The sequence below is a fragment of the Lissotriton helveticus genome, chromosome 3_1, assembly GCF_964261635.1.
Source record: "Lissotriton helveticus chromosome 3_1, aLisHel1.1, whole genome shotgun sequence".
Lineage (NCBI taxonomy): Eukaryota > Metazoa > Chordata > Amphibia > Caudata > Salamandridae > Lissotriton > Lissotriton helveticus.
The window spans coordinates 1,648,516,603-1,648,540,815 of NC_136061.1; the positions used below are offsets into that span (position 1 = coordinate 1,648,516,603).

General features: G+C 45.3%; 1 protein-coding gene across 2 annotated transcripts in view; it reads right to left on the minus strand.

Annotated features, from left to right (window-relative positions):
* The window catches only part of CEP70 (centrosomal protein 70), a 505,009-nt gene that overhangs the window by 104,143 nt on the left and 376,653 nt on the right, over positions 1-24,213 (minus strand). For both annotated transcript variants that reach the window (XM_078682403.1, XM_078682404.1), the window contains one exon: positions 15,293-15,407. In XM_078682403.1, the coding sequence (XP_078538529.1) occupies positions 15,293-15,407 (115 nt within the window). The remainder of the gene's footprint in view (positions 1-15,292; positions 15,408-24,213) is intronic.

Sequence of the window (24,213 nt, forward strand, 5' to 3'; positions counted from 1 at the left end):
GAACAGTCGGCAGAGTCAGGAGGCCGCTATTGACGCTTGGAGGCGTCCCTGCCTTGACGACCCTGTCGCCCACGTGAGGTTTGGCGAGAGAAAGATTGTGATTGCGATTGACGCTGATAGTACTGATTACCGTACTGAGGTCTGTACGATTGTGATTGTTGAGTATAGCGTTGTTGTTGGTAGCCACCTCTTGTCGATGTGAAACCTCTTCCTCTTGCTCCACGGAAAGGTGTCTTCCTATATTGCAGTGTGCCCAAGGACCGAGCCGTTTCCGTGTCTTTCTTTATCCCCTGTAGAACATCATCAACATGTTTCCCAAACAGCATGTCTCCGTCAAAGGGTAAGTCCAGAATTTTATTTTGGACTTCTGGACGAAAACAGGTCGCTCGCAACCAACCCTCTCGTCCAAGCACAGCTGCTCCACCAAGAGTGCGAAAGCGGTGGTAGCGATGTCCATCGCGCAATCTATTATTTCCGATGAGGAACGTTGTCCCTCCTCCAAGAGTTTCTGGGCCTCAGCCTTAGGATCATTAGGAAGCTGATCCAGGTATGGCGAGACGCCACTCCACATCGGACGGTCGTACCGTGCCAGAATTGCAAGGGCATTGGAAGCCCTGACCAGCAAATTAGCAATAGACGAAAAACGCTTCCCTGCGTTATCCAATCATCTTCCCTCTCTGTCCGGTGGTGCTGTTAGAGGAGCCGATGGATTGCGTGACTTTCGCTGAGCTGCTTGCGATATCACCGAATCCGGTCTTGGTTGGCCAACAAAGCAAGCTGGACTGTCATCCGGCGCCTTATATTTCTTTTCCAAGCGCGGAAGGACTGGAATGACCGTAGCCGGCGCCTGCATCACCTTCTTTCCCTCCTCCCATATGTGTTCCACAATGGGAATGGAGCGGACAGCCTTGCGATATGATTCCTTGAAATCATATAAAAAACAATCCGTGGAAGTTGAAGGCATGGCGAGTTTAAAACGTGCTGTGGCTATATCCATTAAGTTGTGAAAACCTCCCACGTCCACCGGAGGTGAGTCTATTGGGTCCGGTATTGGGGATGCCGGATCTGGAATAACATATTGATCCCATTCAACATCAGGATCTTGAGCCTGATTATCTCCTTCATCATCCTCTGAAGTGTCAACATGGGTAAGCTCTACCCGCTGAGGAACCTCTACAGCCTCCTCTACATGCTGGGACAGTGAAGAGCAAGTAGCCGACAACTGAGGTTGCTCCTGCGCCTGTTCTTGCACTGGACGGGACGCTTTCCTGCTACGATATTCCTCCAACATAGCTCGTAAGTCCGTAAGCAGAGACATCGGCATTGAGATCATACCCTGCTGGTTTGGGACTTCCTGGTATTGTACGCGATCCTGCTGCTGCTGTTGTTGCTGATGATAAAAATATTCTTTCTCTGGCTCAGAGTCATGAAACTTCAGGTGCAATTGTGATGGACTATACGCATCCCCAAAGTCACCATCTTCCTCATCAGAATCTTCTTCTTCGTCAAATAATAAGGCCGGAGGTAATGGAGCTACCTTCCTCGGCGAAGTCATATCTCGCGTAATACGTCTTTTCCTAGGGTTTTCCGCCCTCACTAACATCGACCCTTCCATCGTAGACGGTGGTGTCGTCGACGACAGAACTGGCTTTGTCGTCGTCGAATTCATCATCGACGGGATTGTCATCGTCGACGGAATCCCCATCGTCGACGTGATTGTCGTCGTCGACGGAGTTGTCGTCGTCGACGGAGTTGTCGTCGTCTACGTGGTCGTCGATGAAGGTGTCGTCTTCATCGACGGTGTACTTCTCGTCGTCATCGACGATGTTACCTTCGTCGACGGGAGCTTCTTTTTCATCGATGGCAAAGGAGATGTCGTCGTCGGTGGTAAACTCGACGACGGTGTCGTCGACAAAGTCTTTGATTCTTTACCCTTGGCAGCTGAGGGAACTTCCACAGCTGGCTTCTTGAAAGTCTTAGATCCATCAGCCTGATGGGATGGCCCAGCCGAGTCATCAACTTTCTTTGATTTTGGCATCTCAGGTACCGGCCTCTCCCTTTCCTTTTCACTTCCGTGAGGAGATTCGCCAGGCCCAGGCTTGCCAGACCTGTCAGAGGTCCCACGCACAGCCTTCGAGGGGGGTTCCAAAGAAACTGAAACAGATGACCTACCCCTCTTCTGTGACCTCTTCGAAGACGTAGAAGAAGCAGCATCCTCTTCATCAATGGAAATTATCCTGTCTCTTGTCTTCATCTTCTGTAACCACGTCAGCAGACGCCCCTCACGGTCACGTAAAGTCTTAGTCGAAAAGGTTCTGCAGATCTTACAGTCTGCTACCTTATGATCTGGGTATAAGCAATATATACAATCCTTGTGGTTATCCTCAGCAAAAAGTCGTTTTTTAGAACATGTGGCACAAGGTCTGAACAGGCTTTTCTTCTTGTCAGCCATTATATAAAGATGTTAAGAAATCCTGTAAAGATTTTGAAGATAAACAGTACCTCAAGAGAAAACTAGAGCAGAGCTCTATGGAGACTCCCTATCACCAACGTGCTGAGGCTCTGAGCTTTCTCAGGAAGGTTCCACAGGGTGAGGCTGTTCTGATTGGTTGGTGCTCTACATTTGGGTCTTTTTTACAAAAGGACACCTATAGGCTACAAAATAGTATAAGGCCTAGGCCTAATTTTTCCTCTTTTGTAACTCTTTTGGTCTATCTATCTATCTATCTATCTATCTATCTATCTATCTATCTATCTATATATATATATATATATATATATATATATATATATATATATATATATATGTATGTATATATATATATATATATATATTACCTACTGGCGGTCGCCAGTAGGTATATATAGTTAGGATTTTTTCCCTATGGGATTTTTGTGGACGGAATTGGCTGAAATTTTCAGGAAAATGGCACATTTTGTTTCTGAGCAGCCCTTGAAAATTTGGGGGGGGGGTTGGTCAAGGGGGGGCCGAGAAAAAAGGGGGGTCCCAAAACGTGTTTTTAACATTGAGTTTTCCATAGGGCGGTTGGCCTCACTTTTAGCCCGAACGGCTGAATGGATTTGCACGAAACTTGGCAAAATTGTAGGGACTGGTAGCCCGATGTGCCTTTTGTAGGTCTCAATATATGTGCTTCAGTGGATTTTGAGAAATTAACGTTCAAAAAAAGATATATATCTGTAACAGCGGACCGGGCAGCGCTCCAGTTCGCGTACTTTTCGCGCAACGGAGCTTTGTGAAGCGAAGTTGATTGGTTCTCCGGCGTCTGTAAACATTCCAAACAGTCCGTAGCGGCCGCCATCTTGTCTCTCGGTAGGATCGAGAGACAAGAGGAGGCCAAAGCGAAGGGGCAAATGACCATAAGGGGGCATAGTAGATCCTCGCTGACCCCCTAGGTTTGATGTGGAGGTTTTAAAAGGGCCCCGCGGGGCAAAAAAAAAAATAATAATAATAATCGAACGGCTGAATGGATTTGCACGAAACTTGGCAAAATATTAGGGACTGGTAGCCCGATGTGCCTTTGCTAGGTCTCAATATATGTGCTCCAGTGGATTTTGAGAAATTAATGTTCAGAAAAAGATATATATCTGTAACAGCGCTCTGCTTCGCGTACTTTTCGCGTTACGGAGCTTTGGGAAGCTGATTGGTTCTCCGGCGTCTGTAAACATTCCAAACAGTCCGTAGCGGCCGCCATCTTGTCTCTCGGTAGGATCGAGAGACAAGAGGAGGCCAAAGCGAAGGGGCAAATGACCATAAGGGGGCATAGTAGATCCTCCTTGACCTCTTAGGTTTGATGTGGAGGTTTTAAAAGGGCCCCGCTGGGCAAAAAAAATAATAATAATAATAATCGAACGGCTGAATGGATTTGCACGAAACTTGGCAAAATTGTAGGGACTGGTAGCTCGATGTGCCTTTGCTAGGTCTCAATATATGTGCTTCAGTGGATTTTGAGAAATTAACGTTCAAAAACAAGATATATATCTGTAACAGCGCTCCGCTTCGCGGAGATAAAATTATATCTGTATTACCTAGCTGTTGCTAACACCAGTTAGCGACGGCTAGTAGGAGATAGCGACCATCTTGGGCCCCACTTTGCATGTGAGTGATATTTATCACTAATGACATGCAAAGTGGGGATGCCAAGATGTTAGCGACTGGAAACAGTCGCTAACATCGCTATCTCCTATTATCAACTTTTGGAAATATTCGCGATAAGCGCTAATATCTCCAAAAGCTAGCACCTGCCCTGAGTAGTTCTTAGCCATGTCATCCAATGGGAGGTGGATAACATGGCTAAGAGCATTAGCTCGGTAATGCATGAATATCGCTGAGTTTTCAGCGATATTAATGCATTGCGGTCGTTTTTTATCGTATTTGCGATAAACCTTGATAATAGCAAGGTTTATCTGCGATAATTTCTGACGATGCTTAGCGGTAAAAAAATCGTTGCTAAGCATCGTTAGGGATAAATATCGCTTAACTTTGGTAATATGCCCCAACGTCTGTTAACGTTCGATTCGAAGGAAATCAGGAAGTGTTGAAAAACATTGTCTGCGCCATCTTGCCTTTTTTCAAATGCCACACTTTTGTCGTGCACGGCAGTCATTTTAGATGCCTTGACCAGACCCACTCTGTGCACGCTGTCGATCCTTAGCATGGCTCCCCACCCTCGCAAGCATCTCCCCCAGGCAGTGGTCACCCCCGCTCTCGGTCTTATGCATGGGTAATAAACCACCCCCCATCTGCGCTGCTCTTCCCTGAGAATCACACCCTGTGCCCGCCCGACACCTCCCTTTCGCCCTATTCACTACCGCACCCTCTGACACTCCTTTTCCTCTGTGTCCGATTGTCCAGGCCGGTCCTAGGGTATCAGCTAGCCCTGCAGATGTAGTTTATGGCCCCAGCTGTAAAGAATCACCCCTCTTCAAAGGAGTTATAGTAGATCAAGGCCCACACTCGATGAGATCCGTCACAGCAGACGCGTTCCTATTATCTGAAAACCATCCTGTATTGTGATTGGGGAGGGGACCGAGCCTGAAGCGGAAGATTCCAGGGATGACTCTTTGTACATCAAAGTTTTTACAATTATGTGTCACATTAAAAATATATAGCACTCCAACAAAGTAGTAAGATTATAAAACTTTAATAACTTATACAAGAAAACAAAAACAGTAATAACATATAAACATTTTTAGGGAAAAACAACGAAGTAGCGGTCGGCTGTGCGAATAGTCCCAACGCAGCACAACGTCCAGATTTCTGGCGTGGGGCGTCGCGGGGGGTGGGTCATCAGTAGCAAACTGTTGTGCGAATAGTTCCAAGGCAGCAGAACGATGGCACCAAGGTGATGTCCAGTAAGTTGCCGCACTGGTTTTGGTATCCTACAATGCTGCTCCGAATAACGGCGTGGGGCGCCCCGGGGGAGGCGGCGTGAACGGGCCTCTCCAGGTGGAGTCTCATCTGTTGTAGTGGGGCGCCCCTTTACCATTTCAGTTGCCATTCCGTCCGCTTTTGGTCCACTGTGTCAAAAGCCGCAATTCAGCTGAGTTGCGCCCACTCTTGCGGTGCAGCGATAGGCGGCTGCGCCCACTCTTGCGGTGCAGCGATAGGCGGCTGTCACAGGACTCTCAAAATGGCGGCAATCTGTTTCCTTTTTGGGCCTGGTCCACTGAAATGGCCCTGGGACACCTTGGAAATCGGACGCTAGTCTGCTAGGTCTTGGACCCCATTCTCGAAAGCGTCCCCTCCACCTTGAGGATTCATCAAAAGTTTTGGGGGCCCCCGACTCCTGTAGGCTTCTGGTGGGGAGCGGCTGCCATGATTGCTCGCGGAATGACCACGACGGAGCTACGAGATGGTGGTGCTCTCATGCTGACGCCAGCTTCAGTCTGAAACATCCAGAAACAAGGTGGGGCTTTCATCGTTTGGGAAAAAAAGTTTTCATCCAATGAAAAGTGTTGTTTTTAGGTCATATGATCAAGCCTTCCATCATTAGGAAACCAAAAGTAAAATGAACCAATGAAAAGTTTTATAAACAAGTCACATGACCTGTTATGCGGCATAGGGTATAAAATGCGGAGAAAATACGTTGGCACGTGAGGCGGCGTCAGTAGCGGACCGATGTGCGAATAGGCCGAAGGCAACACAACGCGCCAAGATCCGGATGGCACCGAGGTGGTGTCCAGCAAGTTGCAGCACTGGTGTGGCCATCTTACAATGCTGAAAGTCGGCGTGGGGCGCCCCGTTGGCCTGTGAGTTTGCGTCAGTAGCGGACCGATGTGCGAATAGGCCGAAGGCAGCACAACGCGCCAAGATCCGGATGGCACCGAGGTGGTGTCTAGTAAGTTGCCGCACTGGTGGGGCCATCCTACAATGTTGAAAGTCGGCGTGGGGCGCCCTGTTGGCCTGTGAGATGGTGTCAGTAGCGGACCGATGTGCGAATAGGCCGAAGGCAGCGCAACAATATTTCCTGAATAGAAGACACCACAAGGCGCTGAGATGCCAAGATCCGGATGGCACCGAGGTGGTGTCTAGTAAGTTGCCGCACTGGTGTGGCAATCCTACAATGGTAAAAGTCGGCGTGGGGCGCCCCGTTGGCCTGTGAGATGGCGTCAGTAGCGGACCGATGTGCGAATGGGGCCAAAGGCAGCGCAACAATATTTTCAGAATAGAAGACACCACAAGGCGCTGAGATGCCAAGATCCGGATGGCACTGAGGTGGTGTCTAGCAAGTTGCTGTACTGGTGTGGCTATCCTACAATGTTGAAAGTCGGCGTGGGGCGCCCCGTTGGCCTGTGAGATGGCGTCAGTAGCGGACCGATGTGCGAATGGGGCCAAAGGCAGCGCAACAATAGTTTCTGACTGACACCACAAGGCGCTGAGATGCCAAGATCCGGATGGCAACGAGGTGATGTCTAGCAAGTTGCTGTAATGGTGTGGCCATCCTACAATGGTAAAATTCGGCGTGGGGCGCCCTGTTGGCCTGTGAGATGGTGTCAGTTGCGGACCGATGTGCGAATGGGGCCAAAGGCAGCGCAACAATATTTTGTGTATGGAAGATACCACTAGGCGTTGAGATGCCAAGATCCGGATGGCACCGAGGTGATGTCTAGCAAGTTGCTGTACTGGTGTGGTCATCCTACAATGCTGAAACTCGGCGTGGGGCGCCCCATTAGCCTGTGAGATGGCGTCAGTAGCGGACCGATGTGCGAATGGGGCCAAAGGCAGCGCAACAATATTTTCTGACTGACACCACAAGGCGCTGAGATGCCAAGATCCGGATGGCACCGAGGTGATGTCTAGCAAGTTGCAGCACTGGTGTGGCCATCCTACATTGCTGAAAGTCGGCGTGGGGCGCCCCGTTGGCCTGTGAGTTTGCGTCAGTAGCGGACCGATGTGCGAATAGGCCGAAGGCAGCACAACGCGCCAAGATCCGGATGGCACCGAGGTGGTGTCTAGTAAGTTGCCGCACTGGTGTGGCCATCCTACAATGTTGAAAGTCGGCGTGGGGCGCCCCGTTGGCCTGTGAGATGGCGTCAGTAGCGGACCGATGTGCGAATGGGGCCAAAGGCAGCGCAACAATATTTTCTGACTAGAAGACACCACAAGGCGCTGAGATGCCAAGATCCGGATGGCACCGAGGTGATGTCTAGCAAGTTGCAGCACTGGTGTGGTCATCCTACAATGCTGAAACTCGGCGTGGGGCGCCCCATTAGCCTGTGAGATGGCGTCAGTAGCGGACCGATGTGTGAATAGGCCGGAACCAGCACAAGGCGCCAAGATCCGGATGTCACCGTGGTGGTTTCATAGTTGAGAGGCACTTCATCTGCAGTGGGGCGCCGAGATCCGGATGGCACCGAGGGGATGTCTAGCAAGTTGCTGTACTGGTGTGGTCATCCTACAATGCTGAAACTCGGCGTGGGGCGCCCCATTAGCCTGTGAGATGGCGTCAGTAGCGGACCGATGTGTGAATGGGGCAAAGGTAGCGCAAGAATATTTTCTGAAGAGGAGACACCACAAGGCGCTGAGATTCGGTTACCACCGAGGTGATGTCTAGCAGGTTGCCGCACTGGTGTGGCCATCCTACAATACTGCTCCGAATAACGGCGTGGGGTGCCCGAGGGGGGGGGGGAGGCGGCGTGAACGGGCCTTCCTAGGTGGAGGCTCGTCTGCTGTAGTGGGGCGCCCCTTTACCGTTTCAGTTGCCATTCAGCTGAGTTTCGGCTGCTCTTGATGCTACAGCGACAGGCGGCTGCAACAGGACTCTCAAAATGGCGGCCTGTTCTTTGGATTTGGGCCTGGTCCACTAAAATGGCCCTGGGACACCTTAGAACTCGGACGCTCGATTTTTTTTTCCTTTCCTGTACATGCAAAAAAAGGTAAATGCCCGGTACGTTACACGCTTCATCTGCCACGATGAACTCTCCAGAGGAACCGAAAAAAAATATAGTCATGGTAACTATACCATGCATCGTCATATGGAGAGGTGGCACCAATTAATTATAGTGCTGCATAAAAGAGAGATTTGGAGGAGAACCCCTGACCTGCTAGTACATTCATCAAAGAAGTGGCACTCACAGCATCAGAGGCAAGGGAAACGGTCCCAAATATTTAGAAGAACTTTGGAAAGATTAAAATGACATGTTTAGATTGTGGCAAATTAATTTCATGTGGACAGATGAGTGTTACTCTAATAAATACAGCATATGAACATCATCATAGTCGATGGTTGGTAGAGACATTTTGACTATATCCTGGACCTGCCCGTCCTCGCCCAAAATGGCGCCGGAATAAATGGGACTCGTAACTCCTTGTTGTGTACTGGTTGCAGAACCTTGAAATCACGAGATACGTATGCAGTTTTGAAGCACATGGCGGGCGGGGACGAGAATGGATTGAATATTTCGACATCCCTATTGATATTAAGTTCTGATGTGTTATTGATTACTGTACTATTGAAAGTTCGAATTAACGTCACCCATGGTACTTGCCCGCAAATGTATATCTAGATAATTTTATTGTAACTGGCCCTGTCGTATTTTAATTATAAAATGTACGTCCACCGATTCCGTAACTGTTAGACACCTTAGTTCTTGCAACCTAATGGCCCGCCCGTTACGTTCCTCTACAGTGTAAATGTCTACTCATCATATACGATTACAGTTTGCTCCGTGGCCGGGCCACGTGGTTATAGGCCCGTATTTGTATAATGAAATTTTCACAATAAAGGTTTTTAAAAGAAAACATGGTAGTAGTATATACATTGGTAAAGTTTTTAATAATAGTCACTGTTTTAGAATCATTAAAAGGCAAGTGAAATAAAGCAGACCAATTACATGAAGGGTAAAAGGTATAATACGAAGGAACGCAGTAAAGATAAATGTTCAAGGGCTGTTGGGTTTTCTATTCCTGCAACATAAAGTGATCGATAAGAATCTCATATTCAGGCGTATCGGCGACTAAGACAGCAGGTCGACCCTCTTTTGCTGAACGGCTCCGTCATGGGACGAAGAAACACTCTTTTTCTCGAAAAAATAATATATTTTACTTGCAGGACAGTTGTAAATTTTCCGGGAAAGTACATTAGCCTGGAACATTATAACATATATTTAAGAAAAAATAATGTTCGGAAGTAATAAAAAGCGTAATTTTTAGGTCATATGACCAAGCCTTTCATCATTAGAATAAGAAAAGTAAAATGAACCAATGAAAAGTTTTATTAACAAGTCACATGACCTGTTATGCTTACGTTACGCGCTGCGCGTCGCGCCCCGGGATGACTTCCGGATGCGCTAACGCGGCGCGTCATATGACGCATTACGCGACAACGCAGGTCCAGAATATAGTCAGAATGTCTCCACCAACCAGCGGTCAGAACACAACCCCTTTCAGCAGGCTAAATAGTTCTGTTAAATGACAACAGAAGGGACAGGCAACAAGAACCATCAGTCAAAGAGGGGAGGGCTAGTTCTTCTCTACCGGGTTACATTGGGGCGCTACCGGAACTGATCGAATTGGTAGTCTACAGTGTTTCTGGATGTTTCAGACTGAAGCTGGGGTTAGCATGAGAGCAGCACCATTTCGTAGCTCCGTCGTGGCCATTTCGCAACCAATCATGGCAGCTGCTCTTTATCGTTATTTTGGGCGGGGTGGGTGGCGGAGCCGAGCTGTTTTGCAGCCATCATTGTGTGGAGTTCAGTTCATTTCACTAGTTTTGTATTTGTCATGAGGGGTTGTTCCTAATGTTTCTATTTTAGCGAGGTCAAAAAGAGATCCCATTAGTGGCCTACTGATTTTGCTCGATTCCTTTTCTTTTTTTTTTTACACGATTTTTCGTTATCTGCAAAGACTAAACAGAGTATTGCGACTCTGTGTTTGTTTGTAAATAGAGAATGAATCAAAGAGAACCAATTCTAAAACAGTAAATACTTGGATAACAATCAATCAAATGGAGAGAGAACCAGGCACAACGTATTACAACGGGGGCAAAGGCCTGCGTTAAGTACCCTTCACTATGTGCAAAGAGAGAGTACTCCTAATAGAAATGAGGGGGGGGGGGGCACCATTCAAAGCAGATCAGTGTGCATGAACACGAAAATGTTTTCAATTACCACGTACTTGACATTCGACAGCTTATGATATTTGCTATTAAAAAACCATTGAAATTCACTGAAAAAACCATAGGTTATAGACCATATATAGTTAGGAATTAGCATTTACAAAACCTTGAAAATTCACTGAAAAAACCATAGGTTATAGACCATATATAGTTAGGAATTAGCATTTAAAAAACCTTATTTTACTCATTTGAGATGTCATCAGTGATGTCACTGACCATGTCATGAATGAGGTAATATGTGACATCATCAGCAGTGGATTGCGGGTGCGCGATATATAGTTAGTGCAACTAACTATATATGGAATTTCAATGGTTTTGTGTGAGTAAAATAAGGGGTATAACCTATGGTTTTTTCAGTGAATATATATATATATATATATATATATATATTTATTTATTTTTTATTACCGAGGCTCCCATTCCGACGACGGGGAATGATACAAGCTATGGGAATCTATGAAATTCCAATACTGGAGTAACTGCTAATTTAAACAACAAGGGCTTATAAGGCAACTGTAAAGAGGTTGAGATGCCCTAAAGATAACCCTTAAACTGTGCTCAGACCAAGGCCTTGACGGAAGAGAGACAACAAATAATAAAACATCTGACCTGGAAGAGATCAAACTGGTGAGGCGCCGCACCAAACCACAAATTTGTCCCAATGACAAAAACAGTTTGTGCTGAGGAATGCATGGCACGTCTGAGCATACCCTGCCACACTTATGGCGGCCAATATGGTACAAAAGGGGGTGGACGGAGCATCTGAACCAATCAAACACTCACACCCAGTCGAAAGATCTGGGTTTAATCCATCACCGTTCTTTAGCCCACTCTGCCACCCCAGTTCAGACATGGCCGTATGCAAATCAGTCTGACCCTGTGCCTCAGGGGAACAGTCCAGCTCGAACTGCCAAGCCATGCCTTCCCTGGACCAGAAACAAGCTGGACTGTTCCCATGAGGCACAGGGTCAGACTGATTTGCATACGGCCATGTCTGAACTGGGGTGGCAGAGTGGGCTAAAGAACGGTGATGGATTAAACCCAGATCTTTTGACTGGGTGTGAGTGTTTGATTGGTTCAGATGCTCCGTCCATCACCACCCCCTTTTGTACTGGCTGCCAATATGACATCATCCACCTCTGAATGAAAGTCAAAGGTGCTTAGCTGTTGCCACTCAATCTTCATGCATGAAAGTGGTGGTTGTGGAGGCCGGGGTGAAGAACCCATTCTTTATGATGCAACAGCAGATCCTCCAGGAAGTAATGCTTGATTGGAAAACATAGGCTCCTGCTCAGGAGCTTAGGATACCATACTCTCAGTGTCCAGCATGGAGTCACTAGTATGACTTGGACCCGGTCTGTTCTGATCTTGAAAGGAGAGGTATCGATGTAAAGGCATACAGGAGTTCAGAGGTCCACTGGAGGCGGAACGTATCTGAGTCATAGATGCCTTGGAGCTTCAACACACAGAAGAACTGACATTACACATTTTCAGCAGTGGGGAACAGATTGAGTCAAGGTTCTCCCCATGTGAGGAAGAGATCCTGACCACCTCTGGGTGTAAATGCCATTCGTGAACCCCTAGGAGCCTACATCTGAGTTCTTCTGCCCCAGTGTTCTATAAGCCGGACAGGTGGTTTGCTACCAGTAAGATTCTCTGGCGGTCTATACATCTACAGAGGCACAAGGCCTCCTGGCACAGAGTCCGTGACCCCACCCGCCCTGTTTGTAGCAGTACCACATGGTGGTGTTGAACATGAGCATCTGTAGCAGCCTATCCTTGATGGATGGCAGGAAGGCTTGAAGCGCCAGAATGCCATCATGGAGCCGGGAACTTGTCAGCGACCTGAGGCCTCTGCTCTCCACCTCCTCCTGGTAATGCGTCGGTCACCACTGACAGCTCTAGGTGTGGAAGGGAGAGGGATATCTCACTGACCCAATCGCGGTCCAGTAGCCGCCACTGCAGATCTTTTGCAGTCTCCTCCAAGATCTTAATGTGTTCCGAGAGCTCCCCTCTGTGCTGGGGTCATTTAGACTTCAGATCCCACTGCAGAGCCTGCATATGTCACCTGGCATGCTCGGCCAGCAGGATAAAGGAGGCCATCAGTCCCAGCAGCCTCAGAGTCAACCTCACTGAACGAGGCTAAAAGATTGGGATTATAGCTTGAATGTCCTGGACTCTCTTTCCTGTGAGAAAGGCACAAAACCGAACAGTGTTCAGAAAGGCTCTGAAGAAGCAAAGCGTCTGTGAAGGAGTCAGGTGTGACTTCAGCATATTCACAACAGGGGATTTAAACAGGGAAGGCTGATCTGGCAACCGCAGAAAGGCTGTGATGGCAGAAAGATAATCAATGAAGGTCCCCAAATCAGAGCTCTGCTGGGCAAGAGAAAGGATAAAAAGAAGGACTTGAAAAAGGGGAGATGAAAGAGGGCCAACCTCTTTCTCTGCACACCATGCTCAAACCTACCCCAACAGCAGGCATATACTGTCTTGGTAAAGGGACGCCTGCCTGCCAAAATAACATTGCAGACTTCGGGCGGAAGGTCAAAAGCTGTCAACTGTAATCGCTCAATCTCCATGCATAAAGGCAGAGCCTTGACAGGTTCGGGTGGCAAACCTTCCCCTTCTGCTGCGACAAATGATCTTCCCGAAGGGGCAGTCCGATCATAGGACCGATGGTTATGCTCAGCAGCTGGGGATACCAAACTCTATGAGCCCACTCCAGAGCAACAAGGATGACTTGAACCTGGTCATTCCTGATCTTCTCTGGGCAGTAGTGCTATGGGTGAAAAGATTTATAGGAGTCCTGAGTTCCACTCGAGACAAAAAAACATCTTCGATGTTTATGTACCTACAGCATGGACACGATGCTTGTAGTGTTATTAACAAGCAATCACATGTTGACTTTTCCTTGTAAAATCCAAAAAACATGTCTAAGAGGGGATTTGTGGTAAAGTATTCTGTCTATGAAACAGTTGATAATGTTTTTCAGATGGAGGCTGCTCTGCAAAGATTTGCTGATGGATGGGATTCTAAATGAGGGCATTGGAATGACATGGTTTTGCTGCAGACTAGGACACATGCCCACCTGTTTTTGATGACTCTGGCTTGGTCAGTATTGCCTTGAGTCCTACATCTCCTGGGGATTTTCTCTGACAACTGTGTCAGAGTCCCATTTTAGCAGAATTAATGTGAGATCTACAGGAGATGTCCATTAGATGCAGTTTATGAGAAGGTGGTTCATGGACTGGTGCTTGGGATGGGTTCTACTCAAAGTTTGTTCCGATAAAATACAAGTTATCACAGAAATAGAGCAACAAATAAATCAGAAATATCACATATCCATGTTCTGATTTATAACGAGCTGATAGCAAATTTCCTATAGTTTGAGAGCTTCTTCACGGTAATAGAGTTAACAGACTTCCAAGTTATAGATATTTGGTTCTTTGGGATGTAAAAACAGGTCATAATTGTTCTTGGCCAGAAAACTCAGAGGGAAATTGTTTATAACACTTGCAATGCTTTTGTGTTTGGTGTCCTTTAGAAGGGGTTTTCGATGTTAGGGCACTGGTTATTTCTTACACAATGTTTACAACTGATAAAGTTTTGCTCATTATAACCGCACAAAGAGCCTGCCACCAGTAATATTGTACCTGTAGTTTCAAGATTAAGCACATTTATACGCGGTTATCACAATCTAATGGCTTATCTGAATGCACAGGTGCCTAACATTTTTGGTTAAGAAGAAAGAAAATACTTTCACAGACCTGTTAGAAAGGTATTTTGTTGCACTTTAACAGAAGCATGGACCACTGAGCTCTCTGGCATTGGGGGACTTGGAAAATAAAGCGGGCGCTTGGCCACCTTTTTTGGTTGCCACTATAACACAGCTTGTGCAGTGTAAAGATATTCCAAACCACTTTTGCAGTAAAGGCTAAAGCTCCATTAAGGGACAACATTTGCTTTATCTTTTTCTCCAAAAGAATCTATGTGAAAACATTTTATGTGGGCTGCTCTGTTTGCAGCTAAATATCTTAAGACTTTCTCAACACAACCAAAAAGGACACAAGTTCTGGAAACCAGTGCCCCTTCGAAATCAACAACTCTGATTGAGGTGACTTGTCTAAGTCACCATCAGTTAGTAAACCCAGCAAGATGCCTTTGTCAGAGTATTTATAGAAAGTAGATTTTCTAATTCACTCTCATCAATAAAATTGTCATCATCAATGGTGTACTGAATTCTTGCCCTCCCCCCCCACTCCGCGGAATATTGCTGAGGCTCTCCCTTAAAAGGATAGTTTATTTTTTGTTGCATAATATCATAATATATGTATGTACATAATCATAATATATGTATGTACATAATATTTCTTGGCCCTTTCTTGGATGTTTTTTAAGCGTATGAATCTAGGGACATCCACGTGTTAGTCAGCTATACTATTTTGTCTTGGAGCTGCACAGGAGAAAAACATTTGAAATACATATAACGATTATATGAAATATGTTAGTTCCACCTTCAAAACACTTTTTTTTTTAACTTTCAGTAGCGCCTGGATACCCCTCGGCTGAGTAGTGGGCTATACAAATACTGACTGATACATTATTTACAAAGAGCGAAAATAATCTTAGAGTAGCACCCTAGATTCATTACTTACATGTCAATGTCCAGTTCCCCGAACAACTGCTGCACATGCTGGTTTGTACTGTCATTGATTACATTACACAGCTTTCCTACCATGTTCACTATGGTACTCGGAGGGGCTGCATCGTCTGCAAGGGAACAATACAAGAGGTTTAACTGCACTGGCTATTTCAGTGTTTTCAAAAGAACTTCTAGAAGTTGCTGCTTTTTGCAATTCTTTTCTTTTGGCCTAAATCTCAATAAGAACTTGCTCTTAATAAGGACACAGAGATTTTAATCAAACATTTGTGTCTAAAATTAAGAGTTATACACATAATGCTTCTATACATGTAACAAATCCCCCATTTTGCCTAACTAAGCAGCGTCATGCAGTGCCAAGTGCAGATGTCAATGAACACAGGCAAAGGCTCGCTTACCACTTCAAAACAAGCATTTGCAATGCAATAGGTCTCGCATTTACGAGAGTTTCGTAAATGCGACACCTATTGCATTACAAATGCTATTTTGTAAAAACGCCCATAGGGCACTTTAACTTTAATGTTGGTCGCACTCCATTCTTTAGACAAGACGTGTCTAAAGTAAGGGGAGAAGCTGTCTTTAAAGTGAACCACACACAATCAAAATTTTTTTACAATTTTGGAAGAATAACTCAAAAATAATCCGATATTGTTATTTATTCAACAATACTGCACTTAAATCAATCAAACATGTCAATCGACTTAGTGAATTTGTAAATAGCCCCAAGACGGGGGGCGGGGAGGGGGAGAGGAGGAGGAAGTGCTCAAAAGGCGGTGCAGAATAGAAAAAAGTACATAGAATCAAGACAGTGACAATAAATTATATGAATCACACTTGAAATCAGTCCTAGTTAACAAAGGCCTACACAATTGCGGCATCTATTATGTCAATAATAACATAGGGACATTTCAACGGACACAACCATAGCTTGAAATAATCAGGGAATTGTGCCGGAGGTCCCAATTAAACAGAGAAGGTCGTCGACGTTTCGACCCCTATTCGTAGGCTACATTAGGTCCTTTATCGGGGTCTTCATCAGGACGGGTACAAGGGAAAAGGAAGTGAGATGGGGCAGTCTTATCTGCGAAATTCAAAAACCAAGTCGAATTAGTGCACTCATAAGAGCTAGAAAGCATCATTAACTCAAGCAAAACACTTTAATTTCTCTAAATTTTAAACTATGGAGTCCGGGCCACAGGACAGCCTCTAGGACGTGGAAAAATGAGAGAAAGCGAGCAATAAGTCATGCTTAAACTCACTGATGTAAATCATACCTAAAAGAGGTCAATAAACCAACTACAACTCAAAACAAACTTACAACAAACAGTATTACTAGACATACTTTTAGTAGTGAATGTAAGTCATTCGTGTAACTAACGACCACTATGCGTATGTGTGGTGCCCTCTGCTGGGAATGTCTAGTAATACTGTTACATCTTATTTCATAGCTGGTGCGCTGTAGGAGCCGCTAGTCGTAGTTGGAACAGTACCCGCCTGGACGCTCCATATTACTTCAGTGGTGGCTTTGAATGTATTAGGCTGAAGTAAGTTTGTTGTAAGTTTGTTTTGAGTTGTAGTTGGTTTATTGACCTCTTTTAGGTATGATTTACATCAGTGAGTTTAAGCATGACTTATTGCTCGCTTTCTCTCATTTTTCCACGTCCTAGAGGCTGTCCTGTGGCCCGGACTCCATAGTTTAAAATTTAGAGAAATTAAAGTGTTTTGCTTGAGTTAATGATGCTTTCTAGCTCTTATGAGTGCACTAATTCGACTTGGTTTTTGAATTTCGCAGATAAGACTGCCCCATCTCACTTCCTTTTCCCTTGTACCCGTCCTGATGAAGACCCCGATAAAGGACCTAATGTAGCCTACGAATAGGGGTCAAAACGTCGACGACCTTCTCTGTTTAATTGGGACCTCCGGCACAATTCCCTGATTATTTCAAGCTATGGTTGTGTCCGTTGAAATGTCCCTATGTTATTATTGACATAATAGATGCCGCAATTGTGTAGGCCTTTGTTAACTAGGACTGATTTCAAGTGTGATTCATATAATTTATTGTCACTGTCTTGATTCTATGTACTTTTTTCTATTCTGCACCGCCTTTTGAGCACTTCCTCCTCCTCTCCCCCTCCCCTCCCCCCGTCTTGGGGCTATTTACAAATTCACTAAGTCGATTGACATGTTTGATTGATTTAAGTGCAGTATTGTTGAATAAATAACAATATCGGATTATTTTTGAGTTATTCTTCCAAAATTGTAAAATTTTTTTGATTGTGTGTGGTTCTCACAACACGTTCTCCTTGCGGGGATCCATTTACACTTACCACAGTACACCCAGGTCCCCGCGACTATATGGGTTCAACCCCCTTTTGGTAATGTCTTTAAAGTGAAAGCGCGGTATAAGACGCTTTTACACAAAAAAAGCATTTGTTTGTCAAGACAAAAAAAGCTATGCAGCCTTGTTTGAAGCAGCAAATAAAGCAAAGGCACGGCCACCACTATCAGCATGGCGTATTTTGTTATGTAAAAAAATAGAATAAAGCATTGCGAGAGAGCGTGTACCAACAGCAGTCAGGAAAAAGCCATTAAACGAAACAGTGCTCGGAGGCTGTAATTAAAGCCTATCGAGCAACAACACAAATAAAAGGGGGTGTCCTCATGGAAGGTTACAAATGAAGAAAAGGCGGTAATAAGGTAGGTCTAACAATCCTATGAACGAATCAGAAGCCAGGGTTTACGAAGAACAATGACACAAGTCAATGAAAAATATGGGGGGAGAGTGGGTGGGGCTTCAAGTCCATTATCTAGTACAGCATGCCTCACAGAGCAGCACATGCGCTGCCCAGGCTCGACCTAAAAATGGCAGGCAGCCCAAATCAGCCTGGGAAGTCCAATCACATTGTTTGGGGATAGGCAATGCACTTGAGATGGAGCCATATGTGCAATATAATAAAAACAAATACCTTTATCGAACTGATATACCATGTTGTGATAATAGTTATTTGTATTGTACTGTAGGGCATTTCCATAGCGTTAATGCCATTGGTATGGCATATTTGCATTGTGAATCGCAAACCTGCAAGCGCTTGTCACAGAGATAAGTAAATGTAAAGGTCTGTGACTAAGTTTGTATTGCCTCTTCTTAGGCATCTCTCCAACAGAACAAGCCTGTAATTACAATACATCATGATTTGCTCATACTGATTTACCTCTTCTGAGCAGGTAGTGGTGATTCTAAACCTCAAATGTTTCTATCTTTGACTGCCAATCTACCTTGAATCTCTGCTGTAAGACTGACAACTTATTCATTTAATCTGTATTCAGTTTTTGTTGCACAAACCATAAAAGCTAGAACAATCATATACTCAATTACAAAACAAACAAGGGTATAAAATCCATCGCTAGAAAAAGCAGGGAGGGGGGACAAGGAGCTGGATATAGGTCCAGTGGCTCGTGTTCGTGAATGCTAAAGTTGTCACTGAAGAGAGTCACAGTTCCTAAGATGGGAGTAAGAAGAGAGAGAGAGAGAAAGGAGAAAGAGTTGTTCCATAGAAAGGTCGGAGGGACCTTTACTTGATGCCCTCACACACCCCAAAGGACGTCATGCTTCAACATGGGCGGTGCTCTACGTATGGCTGGCGCTGCAATGCCCAATGGATCCCCCGAAGGGTCACTTTATCGGATATCTTTTAGGAATTTAGCCGTAAGGGTGTGCAGGTCTGAGTGCAGATGTACGTGAAGTGTAAATGTTAAAAGGTGACTAGAGGGGAAGTGAGGTAAATAACTTTAAATGAAAAAATCCCTCTGTCATCATTAAAAAAACAAAAGGTTATGTACTGCTCGCGGGTGATAATGGCCCTCAGTAGCTAGGTAAGTGCAAAGTCTTTTATAGACGGGAGTAGGGTTGACATGTTTTGCACTTTGGTGTGATCTCAGGAGGAGCTCCTTTATAGACGAGACCTATCTTGGCATTTAATGATTATATAAAAATCAGAATTAGCTCTATTTTCGTGGTGGGAGAGCTAAAAATGTAAGTGTTAGATTTGGGCACAAAACCACCAGCTCAGTGAAATCCGGGTTATCACCTTTTCTCTTAAATTAGAATGCGGCTATCGCAGTCTCTGCGGCTGCCCATTTTAACAGTTTTGCCCTCCAGACTTAGATTTGATATGGACAAGTGGTTCTACAGTTCATTCAAATTGCTATTTTAGCTAAGAGTAATCCCAAATCAATGTAGTTAAAGCAAGATATCACCCCGGACCTTAGCATCAGTCCTAGTAGGTACAGCTCTGGGATACATAATCGTGTTTATTTGTTAGTGAGGTTAGCACTTTGGTCCAACCTCCCCAGATTGTTTAAATGCTAGGACAGCTGCACACCATATGAAAGCCATCCACGCAGTACCACTACATCTTTAGCAAGTGATAGATACATTCTTTGCAGTTTTGGGGGGTTTAGACGGGTACGGTGCATGTAGTTGAACTGTATTAGTTTAAATCTGGCATTTCCAGACACTCATGCCACACAGAAAAATACTTGCAGCCCAGCCCTGCTCTAATAGAGGCCGCTACCTAGATTTGTCTCGTAACCGGTCCATAAGGCACCAACATTGGGCAATAGTTTGGCTCATATGCCCATAAAGAGTTGTGTCTTTTGGTGTCACTTTGGGAAACATGGTCCTGGCAGCTGCATGTGTGGCTGGTATTCTACGTGTTCTTCCCAGGCCATCTTTGTTGCTCTCAGGATCGTGGTGTGTACCATGAATTAGTACTCTATTCCTACCGGTAGGAGGCTGGCTTAGTATATTGTACACACTTATTAAAGTGAAACACCGTGCACTAATCCAGACAACACTTATGGTTATTTTAGTGATCTTAGAGAACTATACAAAGCTCTCCAAGTGGTAGCTGTGGAGAGCAGCCTTCAGGCTTAGTCCAGAAGGAGTGTGAAGCAGCTTGTTTTACCAGAACTAATCATATAGTGTAGGTTAAGTGAAAAAGAACCACAAAGAGTAGTTATAAACATATGTATTTATTATAAACACTCCCTAACACATTGGTATATCTCCTACCAAGAGATATAAATACAATACACACAATTTCAACAATAGAACAGGTAAGTAGCACAAAGACACAGTGGTCTCCAGGGGGAGAGCAAACCATATACTAATAAAGTGGAATGTGAACCGCGACCAAAGTTGAGACTGGACCCATAACACATAGAAAAGTTGGGGACACAAGGAACCACCCAAGGTAAATACCCAGCAACCCCAAGGAGGCTGTGTGCTGAGTGAAAACACAACCGCATGCTCAATACAAGTCAATGGGGACGTTGCAGTTGCAGAGAAGGACCCTTCCCAGAGGACCCTGAAGAGACCCTGTGGAAGAAGGAAGGTTGAGAGTCACCCCATCCGCGGATACCCCAGGAACCCGGATACCTACACCAGGGAAGTTGGGTGCATAGGAGTGAAGTGAGGTCGGAATCCGCCATAGACCACAAAGGAGGATTTCAGTGAAGATGCTGCTAGTGAAGAAGGTGAAAGAGGCCGGCAGAAGTCAAGGGTGGATTCTTAAAGAGGAGTACCTGCAAGCAGAGGGGATAGAGTCTATGCCACTCTGGAGTGATCAGGATGCACAGAAGACCAATGACCACCAAAGGACAAAGATGCAGGAGAGTTGACAGTGACCTTGTCGCTGCAGCTGTGAGGAACAGGCGACACTGGAGTATTCACTTGAGTTGGCAGGCCAGATATTATAACTCTGTCTGGTGTCCTTAGACCAGTGTCTGTAATCAGAAGGTGACACTTGTTAACTTGGTAACTATGTCATCCATCTGTCAACACTAACCGTGTAGTTTGTTAAGAAAGTCTGACAGAAACGCTAGCGTTAGCTTCCTTTAAATTCGCACAGCATCTCGGGACTGTTCACACGCGAGAGTGTATTCGGCGTTTTCAATGGGCAATGACCGCGGAGCAAGATAGTAGATTGAGCATTACTTTCCCACGGTACGTAGTTGGGCTATAGTGGTTATATCTTTCGACAACAGCGTTAATATGCTTTACTTTTACTTATGGCATTCAACTCATTACTTTTGCAGACTTATACACGATATAATTTCGCAACGAGTCATCACGGAGGGGCGGAGTCTGTCATTCACCGAACGGTGAGAGTCCGACATAATTATAATCACTTGCGGTTACGGTCACTTGCAATAGACCTTGATATTGGTTTCGTTTTGAACTTAAATTACACAGGTTGTTGCCAACAAGGGATTGCGTTCACAGATACAATTGATGCCAGACTGGACAGACAGTTTATTGACGTTGGAATCTTATTTGATTCTTTGGGAGGGTATGTACGAATTTTCACATCACTTTAGAGTTGCACATTCTTTAAATTATCCAAGATACCACATGTAGTGGGATTATTTTTCAACCTCTTCCAACACAGTGATTCTTATAACATACACTGATTTTGGATGTAAATTCAGTTCGATGCACATTACTTTTGGGTCGTTTAGGCACAGCCAGTCACATCTCTTTCTTTCCGTTCTCGAGAGTGCAAATTCTATTCTTTCAAGCCTTGTAATGATTTTTGAAGTTTTGTAATGTTTTCCAATTGATCAAGTGCTTTGATAAATCTTGATGAATCCAAATTTTCCCCTGAAGAAGGGTTCAGCTTAGAACCCGAAATGCATTGGGATTGCTAATCAAATTTTATTTAAATTTTTGTATTTTTGTTCATAACAAGCAGTGTTCATGAAACACAATTCAAGTTTAACATGTGAAATGATTTATAATGATATGTGACTTTCTATTAGTATGCATAAAATACTTGTAGATATTAAGCCTAATATAGTTTATGACTGCTTATTCGTGATATGTTTACAATGTTTGCTTTTTGAGCTTTTTGAAATACTTTTGCATGCAATTGACCCTTAACCTCATATGAGACATATTTTGTGTCCCTATCTGTGCACTGCCTAGGCTGTGGGTACCCCACAGTCCCTTCTGGTATTCCCCAGTAAAGGACACTGCGGGTGCTGGTGCTTGTGAGTCAACCGCTACTCATGGGCCTGCAGCATGGATTGTGCCACCCACATACGTAGCCCGAAAAAGGTATAGGTGAATGAAGTTTGGTATGCCTGAACTCAGCATCTAAAGACGCAGCCTTTAGAAAGAGTGCCCTTTTCATTCTGAGTTCATAGAGGCCACTTTTAGAAAGTGGGTATTATTTTGCTCTGTCATTCTGTATGCCTCTGCTGGAATGTGGATTGCCTGTCTGGGTTTTGGAGGACAGAAGGCTGGGGGGTCGGAGGGGCTCCAGATGGTCTTGATAGGTCAGGAAAGGGCTGATTAGACCTGCGCTGTGTGGAAAAGTAAATTTTGCCATGTTCTGTGTCCCTACGTGTTCCCCATCCTATGTTATGTGTGCATGACTAATATGCATATGTATTCCCTTATGATCGATTAAAGACGCAATTATAGTTGTGTCCATCTCTAGTATGCCAGTTTTCAGTTCTCGTGAAAGCTACGAGTATTAGGCCTATGTAAAGCTACGTTGCCACGTTTCACAGTGTGCACGTTAATTCATTGAAAGTCCCCGTTTCTAGGCCTCAAAAGGGCCCGGACTCAGATTCAGCTCCTGTCTCATGAACCCTCGCTGAGGAGCGATACAGCCCCCACCTGTATCCCTGACCCTTCACTTACTTCCTGCCTCACAGTGCCCGGCTCGGCCTGGCTCTGCCTGCCAGTCTGCCAAAAGTATGTTATGATTCTAGTTATCAGTCCAGCTCTCCTTCTCTGCATTCCTAAGCTACTGAATCGCATCAATAGTTTCCGTCATGGTCTAGCCTTTACGTCTCCATGTAAGAGAAATACTGTATTAATGGTCATTTAATATTCCTTAACACGCACTACATGTAGAATAATGCATGCACCAGTCTTAGAGTCTGTTAGCCTTTACCCTGATAACTTTTGGATTCTATCAACATGTTCTCTAAACATCAGATACTAGATAGTGTTTAGGTACATGTCGCTCTGACTCTCCAGACTGTAGTCTCCCCTTCTAGCGCAGAAGTCATAGCCCCCAGTTCCTCCTAGTAACACGTCATTGCCAGCTTGCGCGCACCACTAGGTCAGAGGTCCCGGCTCCTTAGGTAGCCCCCTCCATGTTTCCGCCCCATTTTATGACATATTCTGTTACGTTTACATCACATGTCTATGTACACGCCTCTTGTTACACCCACTTCAGCCTTATCTTTCGCGACTGTTACTAACTACGCCCACTGCTACGCCTACTGTATGAACTCTAATGCAATTGTTTAATTATAAATATTGTGCACTGTTATTAAAAGTTGTCCTCTCCCAGATCCTGCCCCCGGCAGCTGCCATCCTATTCCCGTGCAGGTTGTCCTGTTGCTGTCCTTTATGCTGTATTAAAACCTGCAAACTCAAGATACCTCGAATCCTGACTCTTATTTATTGAGCTATCTGTTATTGTATATCTAGTCAAAAAATAGAACCGGTATTTAATTATTTATTTACCACATAATGGCGCCCGAATAGGGACTTGCCCTTTCCCCACGCGCCGGAGAAGCCACGCAGGCCCCCTGATCCTCTGCAGCCGTGACGGAACCATACCGTGCACGTGCAGATATTTCTGCTTCAAGTATCCCTCAGGCCCACGGAGGAGACGGAGGTTGCGGTCCAGCATCCAGACGAGGCGGTGGAGGAACGCGGCGAGTCCCGACCAGAGCCCAAGCCAAGAGTCCAAGGTCCGAGGTATCCGGAGGCCCACCCGTAACAGAAGTCCGAGGTTCGTCCGTCCGTCGTCGTAGCAGTCCAGTCCAGTCCGAGGCCTTCCGTTCTTGCTGCCCGGTGAGTACCGTTGCTGGGGTAGTATCTAGACAGGG